General features: G+C 31.7%; 4 protein-coding genes and 1 non-coding gene across 10 annotated transcripts; 3 read left to right on the forward strand and 2 right to left on the reverse strand.

Moving 5' to 3' along the window:
• Positions 1-55: 55 nt before the first annotated feature.
• Positions 56-4,977, reverse strand: LOC107365989 (protein TEX261). The gene is made up of 6 exons (XM_015933568.3): positions 4,784-4,977; positions 4,578-4,657; positions 4,350-4,503; positions 1,562-1,629; positions 497-611; positions 56-281 (listed from the first exon to the last, which is right to left on the reverse strand). Exons 1-6 carry the CDS (start codon positions 4,851-4,853, stop codon positions 163-165), a joined length of 606 nt encoding a protein of 201 aa, XP_015789054.2. The 5' UTR covers positions 4,854-4,977; the 3' UTR covers positions 56-162.
• A 711-nt stretch (positions 4,978-5,688) lies between these two features.
• On the forward strand, positions 5,689-7,253 carry LOC107365999 (DNA polymerase delta subunit 2). The gene has a single exon (XM_015933578.3). The coding sequence runs from the start codon at positions 5,752-5,754 to the stop codon at positions 7,147-7,149; it is 1,398 nt and encodes a 465-aa protein (XP_015789064.2). The 5' UTR covers positions 5,689-5,751; the 3' UTR covers positions 7,150-7,253.
• On the forward strand, positions 5,689-17,512 carry LOC107365966 (lysosomal alpha-mannosidase). Of its 6 annotated transcripts, XM_025161593.2 has the most exons (9): positions 7,805-8,569; positions 9,087-9,136; positions 9,694-9,862; positions 9,939-10,059; positions 13,716-13,865; positions 14,149-15,353; positions 15,435-15,567; positions 15,645-16,874; positions 16,937-17,512. In XM_025161593.2, the coding sequence occupies exons 4-9, from the start codon at positions 10,014-10,016 to the stop codon at positions 17,092-17,094; spliced, it is 2,922 nt and encodes a 973-aa protein (XP_025017361.2). In that variant the 5' UTR covers positions 7,805-8,569; positions 9,087-9,136; positions 9,694-9,862; positions 9,939-10,013; the 3' UTR covers positions 17,095-17,512. The 6 variants fall into 6 exon arrangements, with proteins under 6 accessions (XP_025017360.2, XP_089124804.1, XP_089124805.1 ...); XM_025161592.2 differs by lacking the exon at positions 9,694-9,862 and having other exon boundaries at positions 5,689-8,569; positions 9,957-10,059; XM_089268678.1 differs by having other exon boundaries at positions 7,781-9,136.
• A 385-nt stretch (positions 17,513-17,897) lies between these two features.
• Positions 17,898-17,971, forward strand: TRNAN-GUU (transfer RNA asparagine (anticodon GUU)). The gene has a single exon. It is a non-coding gene; the product is annotated as a tRNA-Asn (tRNA).
• Positions 17,972-18,253: 282 nt separating this feature from the next.
• Positions 18,254-19,818, reverse strand: Mettl4 (Methyltransferase like 4). The gene has a single exon (XM_015933594.3). It carries the CDS (start codon positions 19,543-19,545, stop codon positions 18,397-18,399), a length of 1,149 nt encoding a protein of 382 aa, XP_015789080.2. The 5' UTR covers positions 19,546-19,818; the 3' UTR covers positions 18,254-18,396.
• Positions 19,819-19,929: the final 111 nt, after the last annotated feature.

The raw sequence follows: 19,929 nt of genomic DNA on the forward strand, positions 1-19,929 counted from the left end.
GTAACAAATCAATAATCTTTCTCCTTAAACATCTCGATTGGTATAAATTATTCATGTATAAATATAAGCATCTCTTTATTATCAATGTTCATATTGTTCACATTATTGAGTTGTGTTTTGATTAACGTTTCTTTCCATCCAACCAATGGTTAATTGCTTCATTTAAAATGATTTCTTAACACGAGATCCAAGTAAATTTTCTTTACAGTAATTTAAAAATGAATAAAGTCCATATTTTTTGGTTTTACGTGAAAAATAATGGCTGACAACATCTGAATCATCTGTAAGAAAAGGAAGAAGAAGAAGAAGAAAATCAATTATCCAGATAAAAAATTGAATGTTATTTTGAAATTTTATGCAAATTTAATGAATATTGAAATGACAGGGATTTTTGCATGATCAAAGCTTCAACATGAACATCAAATTAAAGGTTGACATTGATTGACAAAAATTAGTTGATCAGCAAAATAAGCAACCCAGACAATTCATCACTGACCTGATACAAGCGGCCTTGTTTCAGCCAGAGTGGGTAAAACATTATCATTTGCAGAAAGTGAAATGAAAAATGAAAACGGAACAATCCATAGACATAAAGTGAAAAATCCTAGAACCTTGGATAGGAAGAGAAAGAAAGAAATGAATAAATTTCAATGTTAAATATTGTCCTGGAAAAAAGAGTTGAATCCATGATTTAATACTTGAATATAATGGTTAAAAGCAATGATAATGGCAATGATTATAATGATGGTGACCATGAAAAATGAACACAAATTACAGGGGAAAAAATAATCTGTAGGTGTATTATGAAAGGGTGCAAGCTGGGAGTGAATAGGGAATGAATTATGGAGTGAAAGTTGATATTATCATATCGTAAAAAATAGTTGCCTGAAAAAAGAAACAATAATCAAGGTGGAAAAAAGAGTAAAATCAACTGTTAGAACAATAAATTCAATCAAGTTGATAATGTTCACCACCCAATTTTATTTGCTAAATTAAAACGATTTATTATTCATAAGATGAAGTGAATAAGATTTGAAGGTAAAGGCCTTTTGTAACATTAAAGGTAAAAATAACTTAATTTTTACCTCTCTCTCTTTGTGGACAATTTATCGTTGTTCAACATTTTATCAACCTTGAATGATCATCATCATTATTATGATGATTAGGATGAAAAATATTGGATGATAAAGAGGAGGAGAAAGCAAGGGTTGACATTGAACTTTTATTATTAACCTGATAACATGAAACTGAGTAACATCATCAACATTGGCCTAGATTAATAGACCATAATCAAAGTTGATTGAAAGGTAACCCAAATTGAGACACTAAAAGTCTTCATTGTTGTCGCATTTTTCATGGTCATTTCACTATTTCAAGATGGGCCAAGGTCAACATTTATATTTATAACTGATCTAAATCGCCATTGTAATCATTGTAACCATAAAATTCAAACATTAACCATTTTTAACTCTGTTTCACTTTTGGGTTTGGGTTTGAATGGCTTAACCAGCTTTTTTGCCATTCATTTTCAATTTTTAATTTCAATCAATAGTTAATTTACCTGTGTTAATGGATACAGTCCGTTGGCAAAAAAGGTAAATGCTAAATAATGGTTGACAAAAAGTAAAACTGTAATAAAGAAAAGACAATTAGTGTTTAGTTTAACCAGAAAATGTTTGGGTCATTTTAGATCAGCTTTTCAACCAGTTTTTGCTCGCTTCTTCTGGTAATATTGATTTGGATTGATTGAATAAATTGCTTTCTCTTTTGGTGATCAACTGATTGTTTCAGGCTTCTCTTTGAACAATCGCCATTTCATGAAAAAACATGATTCTGCATAAAGACTATTATCATCTCCATCAGCTAACAATCATTGAGGTAGACTCATGGTAATAAGGAATGACATACTTTATTCAGTCTGTACTTTCATCTTGACTCAAGATGATGTATCTTATCATGTATTTCATTGATTGCCTCAATTATCATAAGATTGTCAATAATGATTTATGAGTTACTCTTTTTTTGTGTTTACATCAACAAAAATCGGGAAACAAAAACCTTTTCTTATGAAGATCAACATTTTCATAGTTTACCATTAGACTCAAATAGAGTCAATTTTGTAAAAAAATATAAATTCATATTGAATGAAAAAGATTTGAAAAGATTCATTTGAAATATCAATAAACTTCGCTCATTAATTTTGTTAAATCGTCTGTTAAATTATTGATATTATTGACTTTGAACATTCTTCCTGTTCATCATTTCCAGAAGTCAAACATCATTCTAAGATCAGAACAGTTCATGATTGATGAAGTAAAAGGAACACAAAAATTACTCCAACAAAAAGTTGAACATTATCAATGATCATTTCATGTTTTTATCAATTCTGGCAAAAAAATGGTTCAACTGCGAATTTGAAACAATCCAGATTCTTGGATTCTCATGGATCAGTTACGTGGTGAGATATGATTCTGATGGAAACAAAATTTCAGTTTTGAGTGAAAAAGAATTGAATTTTAACCAGTTTTCAAGAAAAGGCACAAAAATAAAAGACAAGAAAATATAACAAAAGAAATGCTTCAAATATTTTTCACTCCTTTTACACCTCATTGGAAAGGTTAAATTGTACAAGATAAATAATCTGAATGATAACATCATGATGATAGAATGTTCAAAATACATTTCATGAAAATTCAACTTTAATCATTTGTCAGAGTAAATGGCAAAAATGAAACCTTTAACATGTAAAAGCATCTTTTTTCAATAATGTAAAGTCATTAGTTTAATTAATTTAATCTGATGAACATCTGAGGAACCAGAATTTGTCTAGTTTTTCAGGGAATTTTGTTCATTAATATTTGTAAACAAAAATAACTGAAATGGGAAAAAAGCTTAACTCATCAGCCTTTTTGTTTTTATCATTTACTTTTATCTGGTTTCATCGTTTAACTTCATTCCGTTTATTATTAAATTAACCTCGATATCAGTATTGATGGTGGGGAATGTTATCATGGGAATGCTTCAGGGAATGAAGGTAAAGATGGGAATTATTACTTTGCACCAGGAAAATGTTTCTAAACATTATTCTGATCATTATCCTTTACCATGGAAAAACATGATTCTCTCAAAGTTTTCTTTATCGAGCAACAATTTATTAACAATATTCAATTACTGACATTAAATGATGTTGTTGCTGCTCTTTTTGTTTTTCATACTTTAACCAATATAATAATTGACTTTTCAAAAGGTATTTTCACCTAAGAATTTGATATTTAACGATGAAATCAAATAAGAAAAGTCATTATTTTTCAACATTTTTGTTATTGATTTCATATCCTTTTTTAATTGATTAAATTGTTTGTCTATTAATAATGAGAAGAGAATTACAAATTAATCTTTTCTTTCCAATCTGGGTTCAAGTTTTTTAGTTTGTATGAGTTGCAATTGAGATAAATTAACATTTAATCATGGTAATTTGATTAGTTTCAAGTTGAGGATGAAAAATAAAACCAGAGAGACTGTGATTGAAAAAAATATCTTTCAGTTCAATTTGAAATTAAATTAGGAGTTAAATTGGGTAAAATTGATGAAAGGAAATATCGAAAAAGATTTAGGATTGAAAGATTATCACATTTATAATCTTATATTAAATTATTGAAGGCAGGACAGTCAAACGAATCAAGACAAGTTGACGAATTAAGGATTCAATTAAATTAAGGTTGAATAATAAATAGCTTATTCATTTTCAATGGTTTGGGTTGACTAGTTGCAATACTATGGAAGGATTGATGATTGATAGTCAGGAAAACTGAAAATGTAAATTGAGCTGCAGTCAATTATAATGTTGTAGTTGTCTTGATCTTATTCACAAAATCACAATTTATAAATTCAACTTAGAGCTTGCTTGTTTATCAGGAAAACTTGCAAAGGAAACCAAAACAAATTAAGATGTCTAATTAAACGTAATTAAAAACATAATCAAATATTCATAAGAATCAAAATTGAGATAAAATCCCTAAACTCCGAGAATAACATTAGACATAAATTACTAATAAACACAGTAGATTCAGTAATTACACTTGAATTAATTTACCGTAAATCTTTGAATTCAGACAAAAATGTTTACTGAAACAAAGAGTTACTTTATCATGCTGCGTCTGACATCTAGTGATGAGTTGGTTAGTCTGGTAGGTATAACTGAGAAGCGGGTAATTCAATAGATTACTATAAAAATACAACTGTTATTAAAATTTATTAGTTACACCTGTATTCAATCAATCTGTTTATTCACCAGAATGGTTTAAAATTAATGAACAGGTATATTGGGTGTTTAGAGGAGGAGTACTCACTTATCCCTGAGATGAAGGGTATCGATGTAAAGGTGAAGAAGGGGAAATTTTTGAGTATTACAAGATGAACTAGTTGACTGATAATCCCAGTCAATAATAGACTCATGGGTAAATTTTCAAAAATCAAAAGGCACAAATATATAAATAATGTAACCTGAAAAGAAATAGGAAAATGATGAGAAATTTGGGAACAATTTGAATAACAAATGACATTAGGATGATACTTACAAATATAACATAGCGAATCACTTTTGCAGCTATCACAGTATATTCTTCAACCAGTTCAGTTAAATAGTAGAGACCAGCAGCTAAAGTATTCAATAAAAATAGAATTATTGACCAATCGATTAAATTATGAAAGAAAGAAAAGTAAATATCGTTCGTGAAAACCGGGTAAATAAAAAAGACATGACAAGTGTAAACTTCCAACTCACCTAAGGACATAATGATAAAAGATACTTGCACAAAGATGGCAAACCAACTTAAAATAATCATAAACCACATATTTAATTTAATTTAACAACTAATTTAATTAATTATATCATCTGGAAGCAATATAAAAAAAGGTAATATTTGCAATTGAATTTAGTTAAAAAAGACAACAGTCAACTGATTTACCAAGTTGGAGTAAGGAAAGACAACTGTTTGTTTGTTTACTGGCGTTAAGGGAACTGTTTCCAAGTGACGATTGATGAATAAACCCGGGTTAATAGATTGAGGTAAATTGAACAATTCATGAATTTATGTTATTAAACAATCTATTGCTCAGTATTTCTGAAACAGCAATTAGATTTAGACAAGTGTAGTTCAAGTGTAAATCCCATTAGATTCAATACAAAGCAAACCTCGAAAATTATCAGTTTATGGTGGATTTTGTCATTTCTTCAGTGTAAAGCGCCTGCAACTGTGAATACTGAGTATTGATTATCCAATTAATTTTATAAATATATTATTGATTCAATTTTTTATGGTAAATTTATAATCATGTTACTAGGGTCTGCAGGTCAAGTATTTGCAGGATCAGAATCAGAGTCAAGATGGGTGAATGGCCACCGGTTGCCATACAAAGCTTGAAAAGCGCTATACAATATCTTATTGTTAGAGACATTTATCGCCGGAAATATTATTGCTTTAAATTTTTGTATTTTCATTCATTTATTTTATGTTTCTTTTAATATTGGTCTATAAGAGCAATAGTTATACTCTTTGATTGGTTCCGACATCCAATGATTAATCAAGATTTCTGCGTGATTTACAGTATTGATTGTAGATAACAGAGGGAGTCACAAATAAGTTGCATATCGCGCCTTTCCTATTACTTTACTCTTTGGTTAATATCTCATCGACAAGTGTTTTGATCGTATTTTTGATTGTTATCCAACCTACTGGATTAACTTGAATTATGGAGGTAGATTCTGGCGATGCCGTTGTCCCGAGAAGTACCGTTACTCCTTCTAGTCAGGTATTTAATGGTTCAAATTATCCTCGGATTAAAGTGAGACATGAAAACTTGTGTGATGACTTTATTTTGGAGGAAAATCATTTTACTTCACAATATTTTCCATTTTATGTTGCTCGATTAAAAACACTCAAACCGCTCATTCAAAAATTAGCTGTACAAAAATGGGGAACTAACGTTCGCTTCTCGTCAATGAGTGAGATGAATGATAAAGATGATCCAAGAGTAATTATCATTGGAATTCTGTTTAAAAAGATGGAAAATCAACCAACGGTTCTGAAAGAAATTAGTTCGGAGGATAATCAAATAGTTCCACAATCTACTGCTGATTGTTACATTGACGATACAGATTATTTAATTTTACAAGATGAGACAGAAAACGTAAGATTATCCGGAAATATTTCTATACATTCTCATGTCACTGGAATCGTTGTTGGACTCAAGGGCTGTGTCAATCCTGACGGAAATGATTTTATCGTGGAAGAAATTTGTTACCCAAGCCTGCCAAGTCCTTATGTTGAAAAACTACCGCAGATTGAAACAAAGTACATTTTACTATTATCTGGTCTTGGTTTCAGTAAAAATCCTTCATCTCAATTGTGTAAAGCCACAGGTCTTTTAAAGAGTTTCATTACTGGATTTTTAAGACCAGAAGATGCTGAAAAGGCGCAAAAGATTAGCCGAGTTATCATCGCCGGTAATTTGATTGGAGAAAAGGTTCGTGCAGAAGAATTAGCTAAGGATGAAGCCCATGGAAAACCTTGGTTGAAGCAGTCGAAACCATTTTTCGTTGACATTATGGAGAAAGTAGACAGTTTCCTAGTCGAGTTTGCTCGAACTATTGGTGTTGAAATAATGCCAGGCCATACAGATCCCACCTGTCAACCATTACCTCAACAACCCATGAGTCCATGTATAATACCTAAAAGTAGCACACTTGATAGTATTCATTGCGTTTCTAATCCTTATTGTGGTGCATATGATTCTCGCCTGTTCATTGGAAGCTCTGGTCAAAACATAGATGACATACGAAGATTCAGTAATCTCACTGATCCCATCGAAATAATGGAGAAAACTGTTATTTGGTCTCATCTCGCTCCTACAGTACCGGACACTCTTCCTGGATTAAATGTGAAACCTGACAATCCTGAAGATCCATTTATATTGACTAGATTACCCGATGTCTATTTTGTTGGCAATCAAAAAGAATTTTCCACTTCATTTAAAGAAATGGGAAACAGACATATTCGTTTTATCAGTATACCTAAATTTGAAACTACATTTACCGGTGTTTTATTGAATCTCGCAGACCTTACTTGTGAAAAAATATCATTTGGTTGAATAACGTCATCTGATTACCAAAGATATATTTAAATATTGCTGTTCAGTCTCCTTCACCCACAATTTGAATGGAAAGCAAAAATAAAAATTAGATAATGTTTTTATTTCATTGTTGTCATTCATTTTTTAATACAACTCAAATCATATTCAATCTTTGCAAGTTTAATGAGAACATTTTTATTAACTCTTTAACCTCCCTCTTTATTATCTATCTTATATTGCGATTAACTAAATCAAGGCATCATTTAATGTTGCCCCAATTCGTTAAAATTTCCGGTTCTTCTGAGCCTTTTTTTAATCTGTTGCCGTAATTGAAAACAATTTAAACTTTCAACAGCCATAAGATCAAAAAATAAGCGAAGAATGCGGAAAAAACAAGATGACCTTGGTTACTTTTAGGACTTTTTAACTTGAAAATTTGTGCTGTTTACCTAATCATCATTTAATTTGAAACAAAAACACAATTGTCCATTATTAAGTTCAACTCTAACCAAAAGTAATTAACCAAGTAATTAGCTCAAAATGTCAATGACAAATGTTGCAGTTTGTTTCATTTCAATAGAAAAATGATGAATAAATTACAAACGAAGCTTCTTTTTTTAAACTTGACTTGGTAAAAATAGATTTTATTACCGTTTTACTGACCACAATTAATTCTTTCAGAATCCAAAAGCTGACCAATAATGGAAACGATGAAGAATGGCAAGATCAGCGTTATGAGCAAATCTCGTTTTACGATTCCAATGAAATTGGATTTAAACATGCAACCGGATAACAAGAGATTCTGTACATTTCAGACTGCACCAAACTCTGGTCTACTTTTGATTCGTTTTCATCTTTTTCTTCTATTTTTCTCTCTTCCAATCTCTTACATGATAAAAGTGGCGCTGGGATCTTTCCGTCAGATTAAATAATGGAAAATAAAAAGCTGAAAACCAGGAGGAGGTAAAATGAAAGGGAGATAAAGTGAGAAACTTGAAGGAGAGAAAATCTAAAGGATCTGTTCATGCCTTTTCTTTTGCTGCTTATTAATATTTGTCCAGTAACGGTTTTTGTTTTCTTGTAAGGTAATCCCAATCAAAACCATCTTGTTTACCTATTTTTAATCATGTTGACATTGATAGATTATCAACTTTGATAGTCACTTGTCTCATCTTACACTACCTGAATTTATTTGTGATGCTTTCATTATAATCTTGAGTTACTTGTTAAAAAATCAACACCACTATCAACACTGCCAACATCGTCAACATCATTGTGTAAAAAGGTTCCCTGTTGACTACCACCCTATCTGACCAATTAATCTGGTCAATTGTGCCATTGTTTCTATTCAGTTGGACTGATTATTTCCCTGGATCGTCGGACTGTGACGGATCTCATTACCTGAGTAACAGAGAAAAGTGAAAGTTAGAAGATGAAAGTAAATACAAAGAATTTTTAATGATTTTCCATTTCTCTTTCACATCGTCCTCATCACTAACATCATTACCATCATACCCATTGTCATTAAATGTTTCCACGAACTGTATTCCTTTTTCTTTCATCATTACAATTTAATATTTACCTTCTAATAATTTTGACAATTTGTTTTTGATGAAAAATGTGTTGAAACGCTTGGTTAATACATCTAAATAGTGATTATTTTTTGTGCATATGCTCACATCCATTGAACCGTTATCATCTATTGTCAAATGAATTTCAATAATTCAACTTGATCACCAGAATTTCTTTGGGAAAAAATCTTGTCAAAGTAAACAACAAAAGAAAAACATTCACAATCAAAGCCATAATCACATTATCATTATAACAAGTTGATAAAGAAGAGTGAAAGTAGACCAACATTGAAAGTGCTTCAAAGCCTCATCTCGTTCCAAGCTAATTGTTCACCATGCATCACCAAAGGGTTATATCAGTTATTATTTTTTTCACATACTTAGCTTCCAGTTGTTCAGGACAAATTCAACAATCTCAAACCTGTGGATATGAGGTAAGTGATTTTAATCAACAGACGGTTTTTATACAAGAAGAGAAAGAAGTCTGAAAATCTAAACTCTGACTAACCACTTTAAACACATTTGCTCCTTTAAAGTGTAATGGTTGCTTCTTCCCGCTTTTTCCTTCCTTTACTTGCAATTAGCTAACCAATCATAGTTCAAAGTAGCCATTTTTAATCTTTTGCTAAAATATCAAACCATTAGGCGCCAATATTAATTTTTCTCACGACTGATTATTTTGAATCTTTTGCTATTTTCAATTGTAAAGCGTTTTTTTTTCGTATCTTAACCTCTTTCTTGGTGCTGAATCTTTTGCCTTGACAAGTTACTTGATGCGTTCTGCCAGTAATGACAATTAAAACCAACAATAATGTTTGATTGATTCAAACAAGTTCATTTCATTTATGTTTTACCATTGAATTAAACAAGTGGAAAAGTCAACTATCAATATGTATTGTCAACGACCACACACACCATGTAATTCTGGTTTTTGTCTGTTAGTTTAATCAATTGAAACTTTTCTCTATCCTTTCACTTTTTCAATTAATAGGAAGTAAAAGTGTTTCGTATCATGACTCTTAATTGGGGAAAGATTTATCCGGCTATTTTAGTTATTCCCCTTGAGCTCAAATCTAGTTTGCAATTTATATTGTCGAGCATAAAATGAGCCATTGCTTTGTTGTTAAATTTGCCTGTCACAATTAACTGGAATTATTCAGGTTTTTCAAACTATTCAAAACTCTCATTCAATGCTTTCTCTATTTCTAGAGCTGCCTCTTATTTGAAATTAATCAGCTGTTCTTTATTTTTTAGTCTTGTCCACCCATTAAAGATGGGGCTATCAATGTACACATTGTTTGTCATAGCCATATGGACACTGGATGGGTAATCACTTATGATGAATATTACCAAAAATGTAAGCTAATTGTTTTAAGATTTTATTAATGATGAGAAATCTTGCAATTCCCAATCTAAAGACAACTTAAGTCTATTCTGTCAATAACTCAATATGATTGTCCAACGATGCAATTAAGTTGGAGAAATGCAGTTAATTTCCCTTTAAGCGAACACTAACTAACCATTAACATTACAATGGTTTCAATTAATGGATAACCATAATTATAATTGAGTTCACAATTACTACAATATTTCATATTTTTAGGCTACTCTGGTTAAGCCTTTATTTAGGTGCAATAAATATGAGAGGTTTCACTTCTTGTGATGAATTGCCTTGACTTTGAATAAATAAGTGCTCTGGTAGACAACTGTAGTAAATTTAGTCTAATCTAACTGTATTAAAATAAAATAATACAATTAAGATTGCAAATTGAATCTTTTACTGCAAAATCTGTAATTTAGTCTATTTTAACTCTTATTATTTGAGCTTTTGTTTTGTCCAAATCGCCATCAGCTTTGCAGTTAATTGGTTAAATACCTTTTAAAATGAGGCTTCTTGTGGATGGATTTTCTCAGTTATTATTTAAACTTATTACATTTAAGATTGTAATTCGAGTTGTATTTTCCCTCATCAACCTTGCTCTAAATTTTGTTTGAACACATATTTGATTTTCTTGTAGTAATGATAGCGAGAAGACTCATCCCGGGAATCCTTGATTCTTCCAATCAAGAGCATGATAACAATTCAGTGATGATGATCATTGATTACTTATAATCAAGGTTTGTCTTCCTGGTTTATCTTGATCATGTTAGCCTTGTCTGATGTAAGATGATGAACAATCAAGAGACTAGTTTATACAATTGTGAAAGAAAAATTATCATCATTTAACCACAAATAGACATTATAATTGTTGGGATTGGAATGATGAGGAAGAAAGTGTTTAGTGAAGGAATAATTCAATGTTTATTTGTTTCCTACCTTTCATTTTCATTCAATTCTCATGTGCTTCTAATCAAATATAAATAATTAAAGAATCCAGTCATATGAGGAAAAATGAAAATTGCTAATAACGAGATGGAAAATTAAACTTCTTCCTAGTTTAGCACTTAATTTTATTGATTATCACAATGATTAAAATTCACAGTTTTCCCAAATCAACTCTTCATCAATCATATTTTTGTTTTTCAGTCATTCATTTGAATAGCTTGGGAAAATTATCAATAAATATGGCTTAAGTTAAGAGGTTTGCTTACAATTTACTGGATTAGTTTAGTGGATCACTAGCACAATTTAAATTGAATTTATGAGTTACAATCATATATCTTTCATCTTGATATCTTTTTATTTGATTAGCCTTATTCAAATTATAAAAGCGATGAAAGTAAGCAAATACACAATTAGTCTTGGCTGAATCGACTTCAAATGACACATCTTTCTGTCTTTAAGGCCATAAGACTCTGACCGTTTAATCAATTGTGAATAAAGGCTGAAAAATTTGTTAATTTCCGTAAAATGTAAACTTGAGAATCCAATTATCATGTATCTGTTGATTCATGATGAATCACTGTTGCCTCATTTCCGTTGGCTATCTAACAGTTTGGATTACTAAATATGGTTATACTTTTTTGATTATCATTTGGAAACAAATTTGATTAGCTAAAGTAGCAGACGATAAACTAAACTTCAATTGTTAAAGAAACATTCAATAACAATCATCATTACGCAAATTTAAACTTGATGAGAAGTTGTTAATGTTTATAATTTATTATTCATCAAAGGATTCATCTCGTAAGGATTTGTTTTACATTTAGAAATTTCAAAACTGATTAATACCAAGTGATTGTCTATCCAGGCTGTTGACATGGGATTACTTTGTGCTGATAGCAAGTCGATTCATTGACAATGGTCCATTGCAAGTATATGCTCTGTTTAATTACTTCGAAACTTTACAAAGTTTAAACACTAAATAACAAGTTGGAGAATTGTATTAGGCTGAGAATGGTTCGATTCAGAATTTGAAGCTTGAAATGCCTTCTTCAATTGATCATTATAATAGCCAATAAATATTGGCGAAACAAAATATATCAGGGGTTGAATCACTGCAAAACCTATCACAATATAAGAGATTATTACATTAGGTCTTTTGCTGGAATCAGCTGCATTTATGTCAGAAAAACCTGGATTTAATCCATATACAACCGGTGCATAATATGCCAACATTTTTCTTGGCCATAAAAGGATCGCGATGAGAAAGCTATACGTGAAAATTATACAAATTTTCAAGCAATCTCTCCATTGTTTGATGATCGCCACCCATACGAGTCCGTCAAAAAAAAGCTTCAAGAGAAAGATTAGATTGATACTCGGCATGGGACCAAAGTAGGTTACTAACAGAGACAGTGCATCAAACACAATATTGAATCCAAAAATAGTCGTCAAAAAGGTTTTCGATTTGCTTTTGACTTTGATTGCCATGATTTTATAACTCAGAATATTACGAAACTTAAAAGAAAACTAAATTAATCAAAGTTTATTCACTGAATAAGCAGAGACACTGTGAAAGAACTCATTCATTTAACTTCACTAAATATGAATGGAAACAATATGAATTGATGGAAGCAAATTACTTGATTTGCTTGGAATCAACTAAAACTGCATAAAAGTGTTTACAATAATGGATAAAATGCCACGTTGATATCGTATCATTTAAGATGATCAGCTCATGAGTATATGCAGATCTCACTTGAGATTGTGTTCAATAGTAAACGTTTGGACTTTTGCTTCTTTTTTCTGTACCGAAACATGTCTAATGACAATCTCCAATGAATCGTGAATAATCGAATAACAAATATGCAAACAGTTCTCTGAATGAAACAGAAATAAATGAACTTTCCAAAAAACTTCCACTTTTTTGTGCATTTTTGTCAAAACTGGTCAACTTCGTCCATGAATCTTCACTTCACGAGCATAATCAGTACTATTCACAAGCATAGCATATGCAACAGCATACGAGCAAGGTTGTATGGAATTAAAACTCTTGTAATGATTAAAAGTGATCCAAATTTTAATTGTAAAGTCTTATGCGGAAAAGTTTAGGTTACATCGTTAAAAGTTAATGAGTTACCGAATGATCAAGGCATTGGGTTTACTTGAGCCTTTGAGTTTCGAGTACAGTATTGCCTCGAGTTATTTGACTTTTTGTAGTGCTGACATCTATGTGAACTACAGGGGGAAATAATTAAATTTTTAGTTTAAGCAATTAGGCCGCTCTAATGATCCCCTGAAGGGAAAAAGCTAATCAGAGGGGAATCACTAGACTTTACTGGATAGTTTTCAATAAGATTGCAAGATTTTATACAATGCATTAGCCTTGATTATTCAGTCGTTTATTACTCATTTTATCCACTTTTTTCATATCAAAATATCAACAAAAGTCATCAAAATTCTGGTAAAACAATCTGATTAGCTAAAGTAGCAGACGATAAACTAAACTTTAATTGGTTAAGCAAACATTCAATAACAATCATCATTGTCATTGCCATAATCATCATCACGCAAATTTAAACTTGTTGAGAAGTTGTTGTTGCTGTTGAAAAGTCTAAATTTTTATTTAAAATTATGCATCAGTGAATCCTTGACCAACTAACCTTTATCTTCTTTTTCTTAATCTCTAGATGTTCGTGAAATTTATAATTCCGTGCTGAGTGAACTTCGCAAAGCACGAGATCGAAAATTTATCGCTGTTGAAACATCATTCTTTTCGACCTGGTACAATGAACTCAATGAACCAAGTCAGGCCCAGGTCAAGCAGCTTGTCGCTGATGGTAATGCATTTGCTCTTTCACTTATTATTTTCAATCCTTTATTTTCAGGTTAAATTCAAGTCTCAGAATTGACCAATCTCAATGAAACCTAACCTTGAAGCAGAGAAACAATTGAACAATTCTGTGATTTATACATAAAATATTGTAATCAACGAAAAACTTCTTTCGATTATTTCTGTAGTAGTTTCAATAATCGTCTGTTTTCGTGATCTTTTCAATTTAAATTTTCTACTTGTTAGTTAAACAGCAATAACTTAATCTGTTTTTGTTTATCTCTTCTCAGGACAATTGGAATTTATTAGTGGTGGTTGGTCCATGAATGACGAAGCATGTCCATTGTATTCTGGAATAATAAATCAGATGACTTTGGGTCATAAATGGTTGAATGAAACTTTTGGCGAATGTGGTGTGCCTAGGATTGGTTGGCAAATTGATTCATTTGGTCATTCAAGAGAATTCGCGTCAATTTTATCTCAAATGGGTTACGATGGTTTATTTTTGGGACGAGTTGACTACCAAGATAAAGAGGTTCGAACAAACCACCGAAATCTTGAATTTATCTGGAAATCAAGTCCTTCCATTGGTAAACGGTCTGATCTTTTCACAAGCATTTTACCCAACGTTTATTGGCCACCGAAAAATTTTTGCTTCGATTATAATTGTTATGATGAACCAGTAACAGAATACAATGCGCCCAGACGTGCTCGTGAATTTATAGATAGGGTCATTCGTCCCTACTCTAAAATGTATGCAACCAACAATACAATTATAACTATGGGAATGGACTTTTACTATCGTGATGCTTACAAATGGTATTCCAATCTTGACTTGTTGATGCAAGCTGTTAACAATATCGGTTCTCGTGAAGGAATCCACATGTTTTACTCTACACCTTCCTGTTATCTTAAATCATTATATGATGCTCAAGTTACTTGGCCTGTTAAAGCTGATGATTTTTTCCCGTATGCCGATGCTTATAATACTTATTGGACTGGCTATTTTAGTTCGAGGCCCACGTTGAAACAATTTATGCGTTATTCTGAAAGTCTTTTGGCTATTGCTAAACAACTCAACGTTTTATCACTTCTAGGAATGGAACAGAGTAAATTACATGCACCTTTGGAACAAGTTCTTGGTATTCTTCATCATCATGATGCTATTACTGGAACTTGCAAGCAACGAGTTGCTGATGATTATGCTAAACAATTACATGAAGGAATAAAACGGGTTGAAGAATCAATTGTTGCTTCCATGAATCGCATTCTTTTCCCTAGAGGACCTCTCCATTCAGAACCTATTCATTTTTGCCATTTACTTAATCACTCACATTGCGAGGTTGTTCAAAAAATGTCCAGTGTTTCCGCAAATAATATTTTGGTTCATGTGTTTAATCCATTATCTACTCCAGTAAAACATTATATTAAATTGCCTGTTGATAGAGGGTTATATGAAGTTTTTGCAAGTGATCGGTCAAGTGTTGATCATCAGGTATTTTTAGCTTCCAATAGCTTATTTTTATTATGTTTTCACAGTTTTAAAATGATAATTTTTGTTTCCTTTTCATTTTAGTTATTACATTTAGCTGATTCAGTACGGAGCCTACCCCATCGATCAGTTGATACACCCTATGAATTGTTATTTAGAGCCACTTTACCAGCTCTTGGTTACACTACTTACTTAATACGCAAGATAAATGGTCCTGGTAAGCAGATAATTAAACATTTAAATTTTCAATATTCCAATTCCTATTTTACTTTTGATTATTCTTCACCTATCTAGACTTTGCTCCACCAAGGCGTTTAACTGGACCCGCCGAGAACTCAGGTGAAGTCGTTATTGAAAACAATAAAATGGCTTTAGTATTCAATCCATCAACTGGCCTCTTGCAGGAAATTATTCTCAGTGATGGTCGAAGGGTTCCTTTCAAGCAAAATTTCCACCTTTACCGAGGTTCTAGCGGAAGTTATACGGAAAAAGCATCCGGAGCATATGCGTTTAACCCTACATCAGATGGTTCCAGCCCGGCTACTAATAAAGTTACTTATCATGTATCTAAAGGTGATTTAGTTGAAGAAGTTCATCAAGTTTTCAATGAATATATTAGCCAAACAATTCGACTCCACCAACATAGTGATTCGATTGAATTTGATTGGGTTATTGGGCCGATACCGAAAGGTAATTGGTATTCTGACTTAGGAAGAGAAATTGTTACCCGATATGAAACTGATTTCCACACAAATGGAACCTGGTGGACGGATTCTAATGGTAGAGAGGCTATCAGAAGAACCCGTGATCATCGACCAACATGGAATCTAATCACCACAGAAAACGTAGCGGCTAATTATTATCCTATTTCTACCTGGACTTTTATTCGGGATTATGATCGCAATCTACAATTAACTGTATTACCTGATCGAGCTGAAGGAGGTGCCAGTTTAACTGATGGGGCTCTTGAATTGATGGTTCATCGTCGATTATTTTATGATGATGGATTTGGAATGGAGGAAGCTCTAGATGAACCTGGATCTGATGCTAAAGGTTTAATTGTGAAGGGTCGCCATCACGTTATTTTGAATGATATTCGTCCAAGTGTTCAAAAGATGAGAACAATGTCAAAACAATTGGCCCTTCCACCTTTAACCATGTTCAGAGCTCTCACTGATCCAGGAATCTATCATCTGAACCGTCCTGAAAGATTTGACTTCAGTGGACTTCACCGTAAATTACCAATCAATATTCATCTGTTGAGTCTGGAAAGATGGGATGATAATAAATTGCTGATTAGATTAGAACACTTTTTTGAGGTTAACGAAGATCTCAAGTTTTCTCGACCTCGTAGAGTTTCATTAAGAGATATTTTCGATCCACTTCGCATAACTTCTGCTCAAGAAGTTACTCTCAATGTGGTTCAAGATCGTCGAGCAGCTGAAAAGCGTAGATTACGCTTCGTCTCACGTTTCGACCCTTATTTCAACTATACAAATTTGCTCAGTCAAATTGATCCAAATGGTAAGTCACAGTAATCTTATATTTTAACAATTCTAAATCTTTTTAATTTCTTTTCATTTTAGACCAAAGTAACCATAGTGATGGTCAAGAACCCTTAATTGTGATCCTTTATCCAATGGATATCAAAAGTTATCTAGTTACCTTTGAAGCTAAGCGTATATGCTTTGGTTCATCTTACTCTGCAAGAGGTCAAAATAGAGCGAGAAGTTACCCATGCTAATCAAAGACATATCATTTTATAATAAATAATCGTGTAAATTAATTTTGTGACAAAAAACAATTTGAATTGGTATTCAGCAGTCAAAAGATAATTTTATAACATGACTTCAAAGTGATTTATACAATCTTTTGTTTCTGTGTTGAATCAAATTTTTCGTACCAATCAAAAGTTAATCAATAGTAAACCTGTACTCTATGAAACTCAAAAATTAATATATGATGAGAAAAATCGTGACAATACGAAGCTTTGGAACTGAATAAATATTCAGATCCATCTCTATTAACCAAATTATGCCATTAAATCTCGATTTTTCCAAGTTGTTATCATTCTTAATTATCATGTGTATCAGTTGAAAAATTTAAAATTTAATATCAAATTATTAATAAAATAAAATGAATATATTCTTATTTAGACAATATCAATTGCTGTCAATTGAAGTTATCTTTAATCACTTTTTGCTGCAATCAGTTTATTCATAATCAGTCTGCGAAAATTGAATTTATTAATTTTCGAGATGCTTCATAAAAGCCTTCAATTGCTTCAACAGAGTAACCTTCACTCTGCGTGACCATAGAGTACAATTTATGATTGCTTATTAAGACAACTACAATTGAAAATTTTCGAGGTTGATCCATAATTTGATATTAAACTGTGATCACTTTGTATAAGCAACAATTAACGATGATTTTCGAAGCTGTGAAAATTTGGTTTCTAAAAGAGATCAACAGATGACTAGATGGCGTTTCAGTTGATGCTAACGGATACATTTGTAATTTAAATAATTCTAGTTAAAATCATCTGAGGCCGTCGTGGCGCAATCGGATAGCGCGTTTGGCTGTTAACCAAAAGGTTGGTGGTTCGAGCCCACCCGATGGCGACTCAACTTTTTGCACTTGTTAATTGTTACATATCGCATTCACAGTTGAAAACACTTAACATTTATTATCAAATTGTTTAAACTGTGACTTCAGACAATTTTTGTTTATTTTTTAAAATTGAAAATTGTCAGTGTCTCCATCTAATGACATTTTATCTTTTAGTGAAATATTGTAAATTATTCATCTCAATTTGATAGATGGCGACTGCGATTAGGATAACCAGAGTTAAGTGTTCTTGGTTATCATTAGAAAAATTAATATGAAATAAAGATTGTTAATAATTGATAATTAAATTGTGTTTTATTACAGAATAAATGTAAAAGTTAAACCATTTAAGAATCTTTTTGTAAAAATATATACAATTCTTGTAGAATTTCAGATTTCGTTTTCTTAAAAGCTTTTGTTAAAAAGGCGATTTTGGCAATTAATGGCTAAAAATATCACTACATTGTAGTTTTATACACTCATGGCCGATGGATAGAAAATTTGGCCTCAAATAGCGAGCATAAAGCTCTATACCTTTCAATCTTGGTAATACATCATGACGAAGTGACTCTGTAAGTATTTTGTTTTCATTAGTTTGTTGAAAACATTGATTAGTAGATTCATCTTGTAACCAAGGAAAATTAAAATCAATTGGAGGCTTATGAGAATGAATGGCACTTGGTATTGAAATTAAGACTCCATCAAGTACATTTTGTCTGCCTTTTTGAGATCCGATTAATAAATATTCACGTCCACCACGAATTTTACTGCTTTCCCATGATTTAGTGATTTTATGCCAAAGGAGACACATTTCAAGTTTCATATTCATAGCGGGTAATAAATGATCGAGACAAAATTGTTTGTATTTTTGAGTTGTCCATAAAGCCACACGAACATCGAGTTGTCGATCATTTAGAAGTTTACAAATTTTTTCTAATAATGCGAAAGCTTGCAAAATTTCATCTGGGCCTTGACTATTATAGTTTCTTTTCCGTTTAACCGATTTATTTTCCCACGGTGGATCAATGATAATTAAGAATTTTCCGGATTCTCCAATAATATCCTTTGAGTTTACCAGTGAATCCATGAAAATATTGAGACCAATTTGAACATCTGAATATATGAAACAGCTCATTTTAGGAATGATATAATTTTGAAAGGCTATTCTAGTAATTAGAAGATTATTTGTTAAATTGCTGCAGATTTTATCGCCAGGTATAGAGTTGATACCAGAGGAACGCAGATGAATTTGTCTAGCCTTAATTTTAGCCATTGAATTGTCGTCGTCATTAATATTGGACAGGCTCGGGTTCACTTTGTTTTTCATCCATTCAATCAATTTTAATTCTTTTTCCGAGAGGCAAGCCAGGTACGTTTGACGATCTGAAACTTTTTTCTGATTAAAATCTTCCTTTTGCCACCATCTTTCTGATTCCATATAAAAAGGTAGATTGATTTCAAACAATGCAGGATCCAGCTTAAGGCCACAGTCTTGCCAATAATCCATTAAATGATCCAACACGATAGCAACTCCAGTTCCAAGTTCATTGATTCCTATTGAATACAAATCAACGGTCCAAAAACGCATTATTGTGGATTGCAGAAACTTCAATTATCAGCATAAGCTCTAGCAAATTTATTAAAATGCCTTCTTTCAGAGCAGCGTTAAAAGTCATTAAAACCATGTTTTAATCCATCCTGTTTTGTAAATGAGAATAGCTCATTAAAATTTTGGACATCGTATACGAATTATAACAGTCTAGACACAATTAAAATAAACTTTCATTGATTTAGAAGCTCAGAACAATATTATAAAAATAAGATGGCTTTGATTCCAAACTTTTGCAATGCTAAACAGCTGACTATTGTAAACAAATCAAGCTTCTTAGATTGCGCGCAAAATTTGATTTCTGATTGCCTAAATTTCTCCATAATTTTAATCGTCTTCATATTAAAATTATTTATCATTCAG

This window comes from Tetranychus urticae, chromosome 3, assembly GCF_039701765.1.
Source record: "Tetranychus urticae isolate SD_2017Ah chromosome 3, NJAU_TeUrti_SD_1.0, whole genome shotgun sequence".
In the NCBI taxonomy this organism is placed as follows: Eukaryota; Metazoa; Arthropoda; class Arachnida; order Trombidiformes; family Tetranychidae; genus Tetranychus; species Tetranychus urticae.

What these genes read in the sequence shown, in the direction of transcription:
- LOC107365999 (XM_015933578.3), top strand. Translation starts at nt 5,752, where the DNA reads ATGGAGGTAGATTCTGGCGATGCCGTTGTCCCGAGAAGTACCGTTACT.
- LOC107365966 (XM_089268677.1), top strand. Translation starts at nt 9,038, where the DNA reads ATGCATCACCAAAGGGTTATATCAGTTATTATTTTTTTCACATACTTA. An exon ending in CTCAAACCTGTGGATATGAG is followed by an intron (nt 9,137 to 9,956) that starts GTAAGTGATTTT and finishes TTTATTTTTTAG; the next exon opens with TCTTGTCCACCCATTAAAGA. An exon ending in TGATGAATATTACCAAAAAT is followed by an intron (nt 10,060 to 13,715) that starts GTAAGCTAATTG and finishes CTTAATCTCTAG; the next exon opens with ATGTTCGTGAAATTTATAAT.
- Mettl4 (XM_015933594.3), bottom strand. Translation starts at nt 19,545, where the DNA reads ATGCGTTTTTGGACCGTTGATTTGTATTCAATAGGAATCAATGAACTT.
- LOC107365989 (XM_015933568.3), bottom strand. Translation starts at nt 4,853, where the DNA reads ATGTGGTTTATGATTATTTTAAGTTGGTTTGCCATCTTTGTGCAAGTA. An exon ending in TTTTATCATTATGTCCTTAG is followed by an intron (nt 4,658 to 4,783) that starts GTGAGTTGGAAG and finishes TGAATACTTTAG; the next exon opens with CTGCTGGTCTCTACTATTTA. An exon ending in ACCCTTCATCTCAGGGATAA is followed by an intron (nt 1,630 to 4,349) that starts GTGAGTACTCCT and finishes TCTTTATTACAG; the next exon opens with TTTTACTTTTTGTCAACCAT.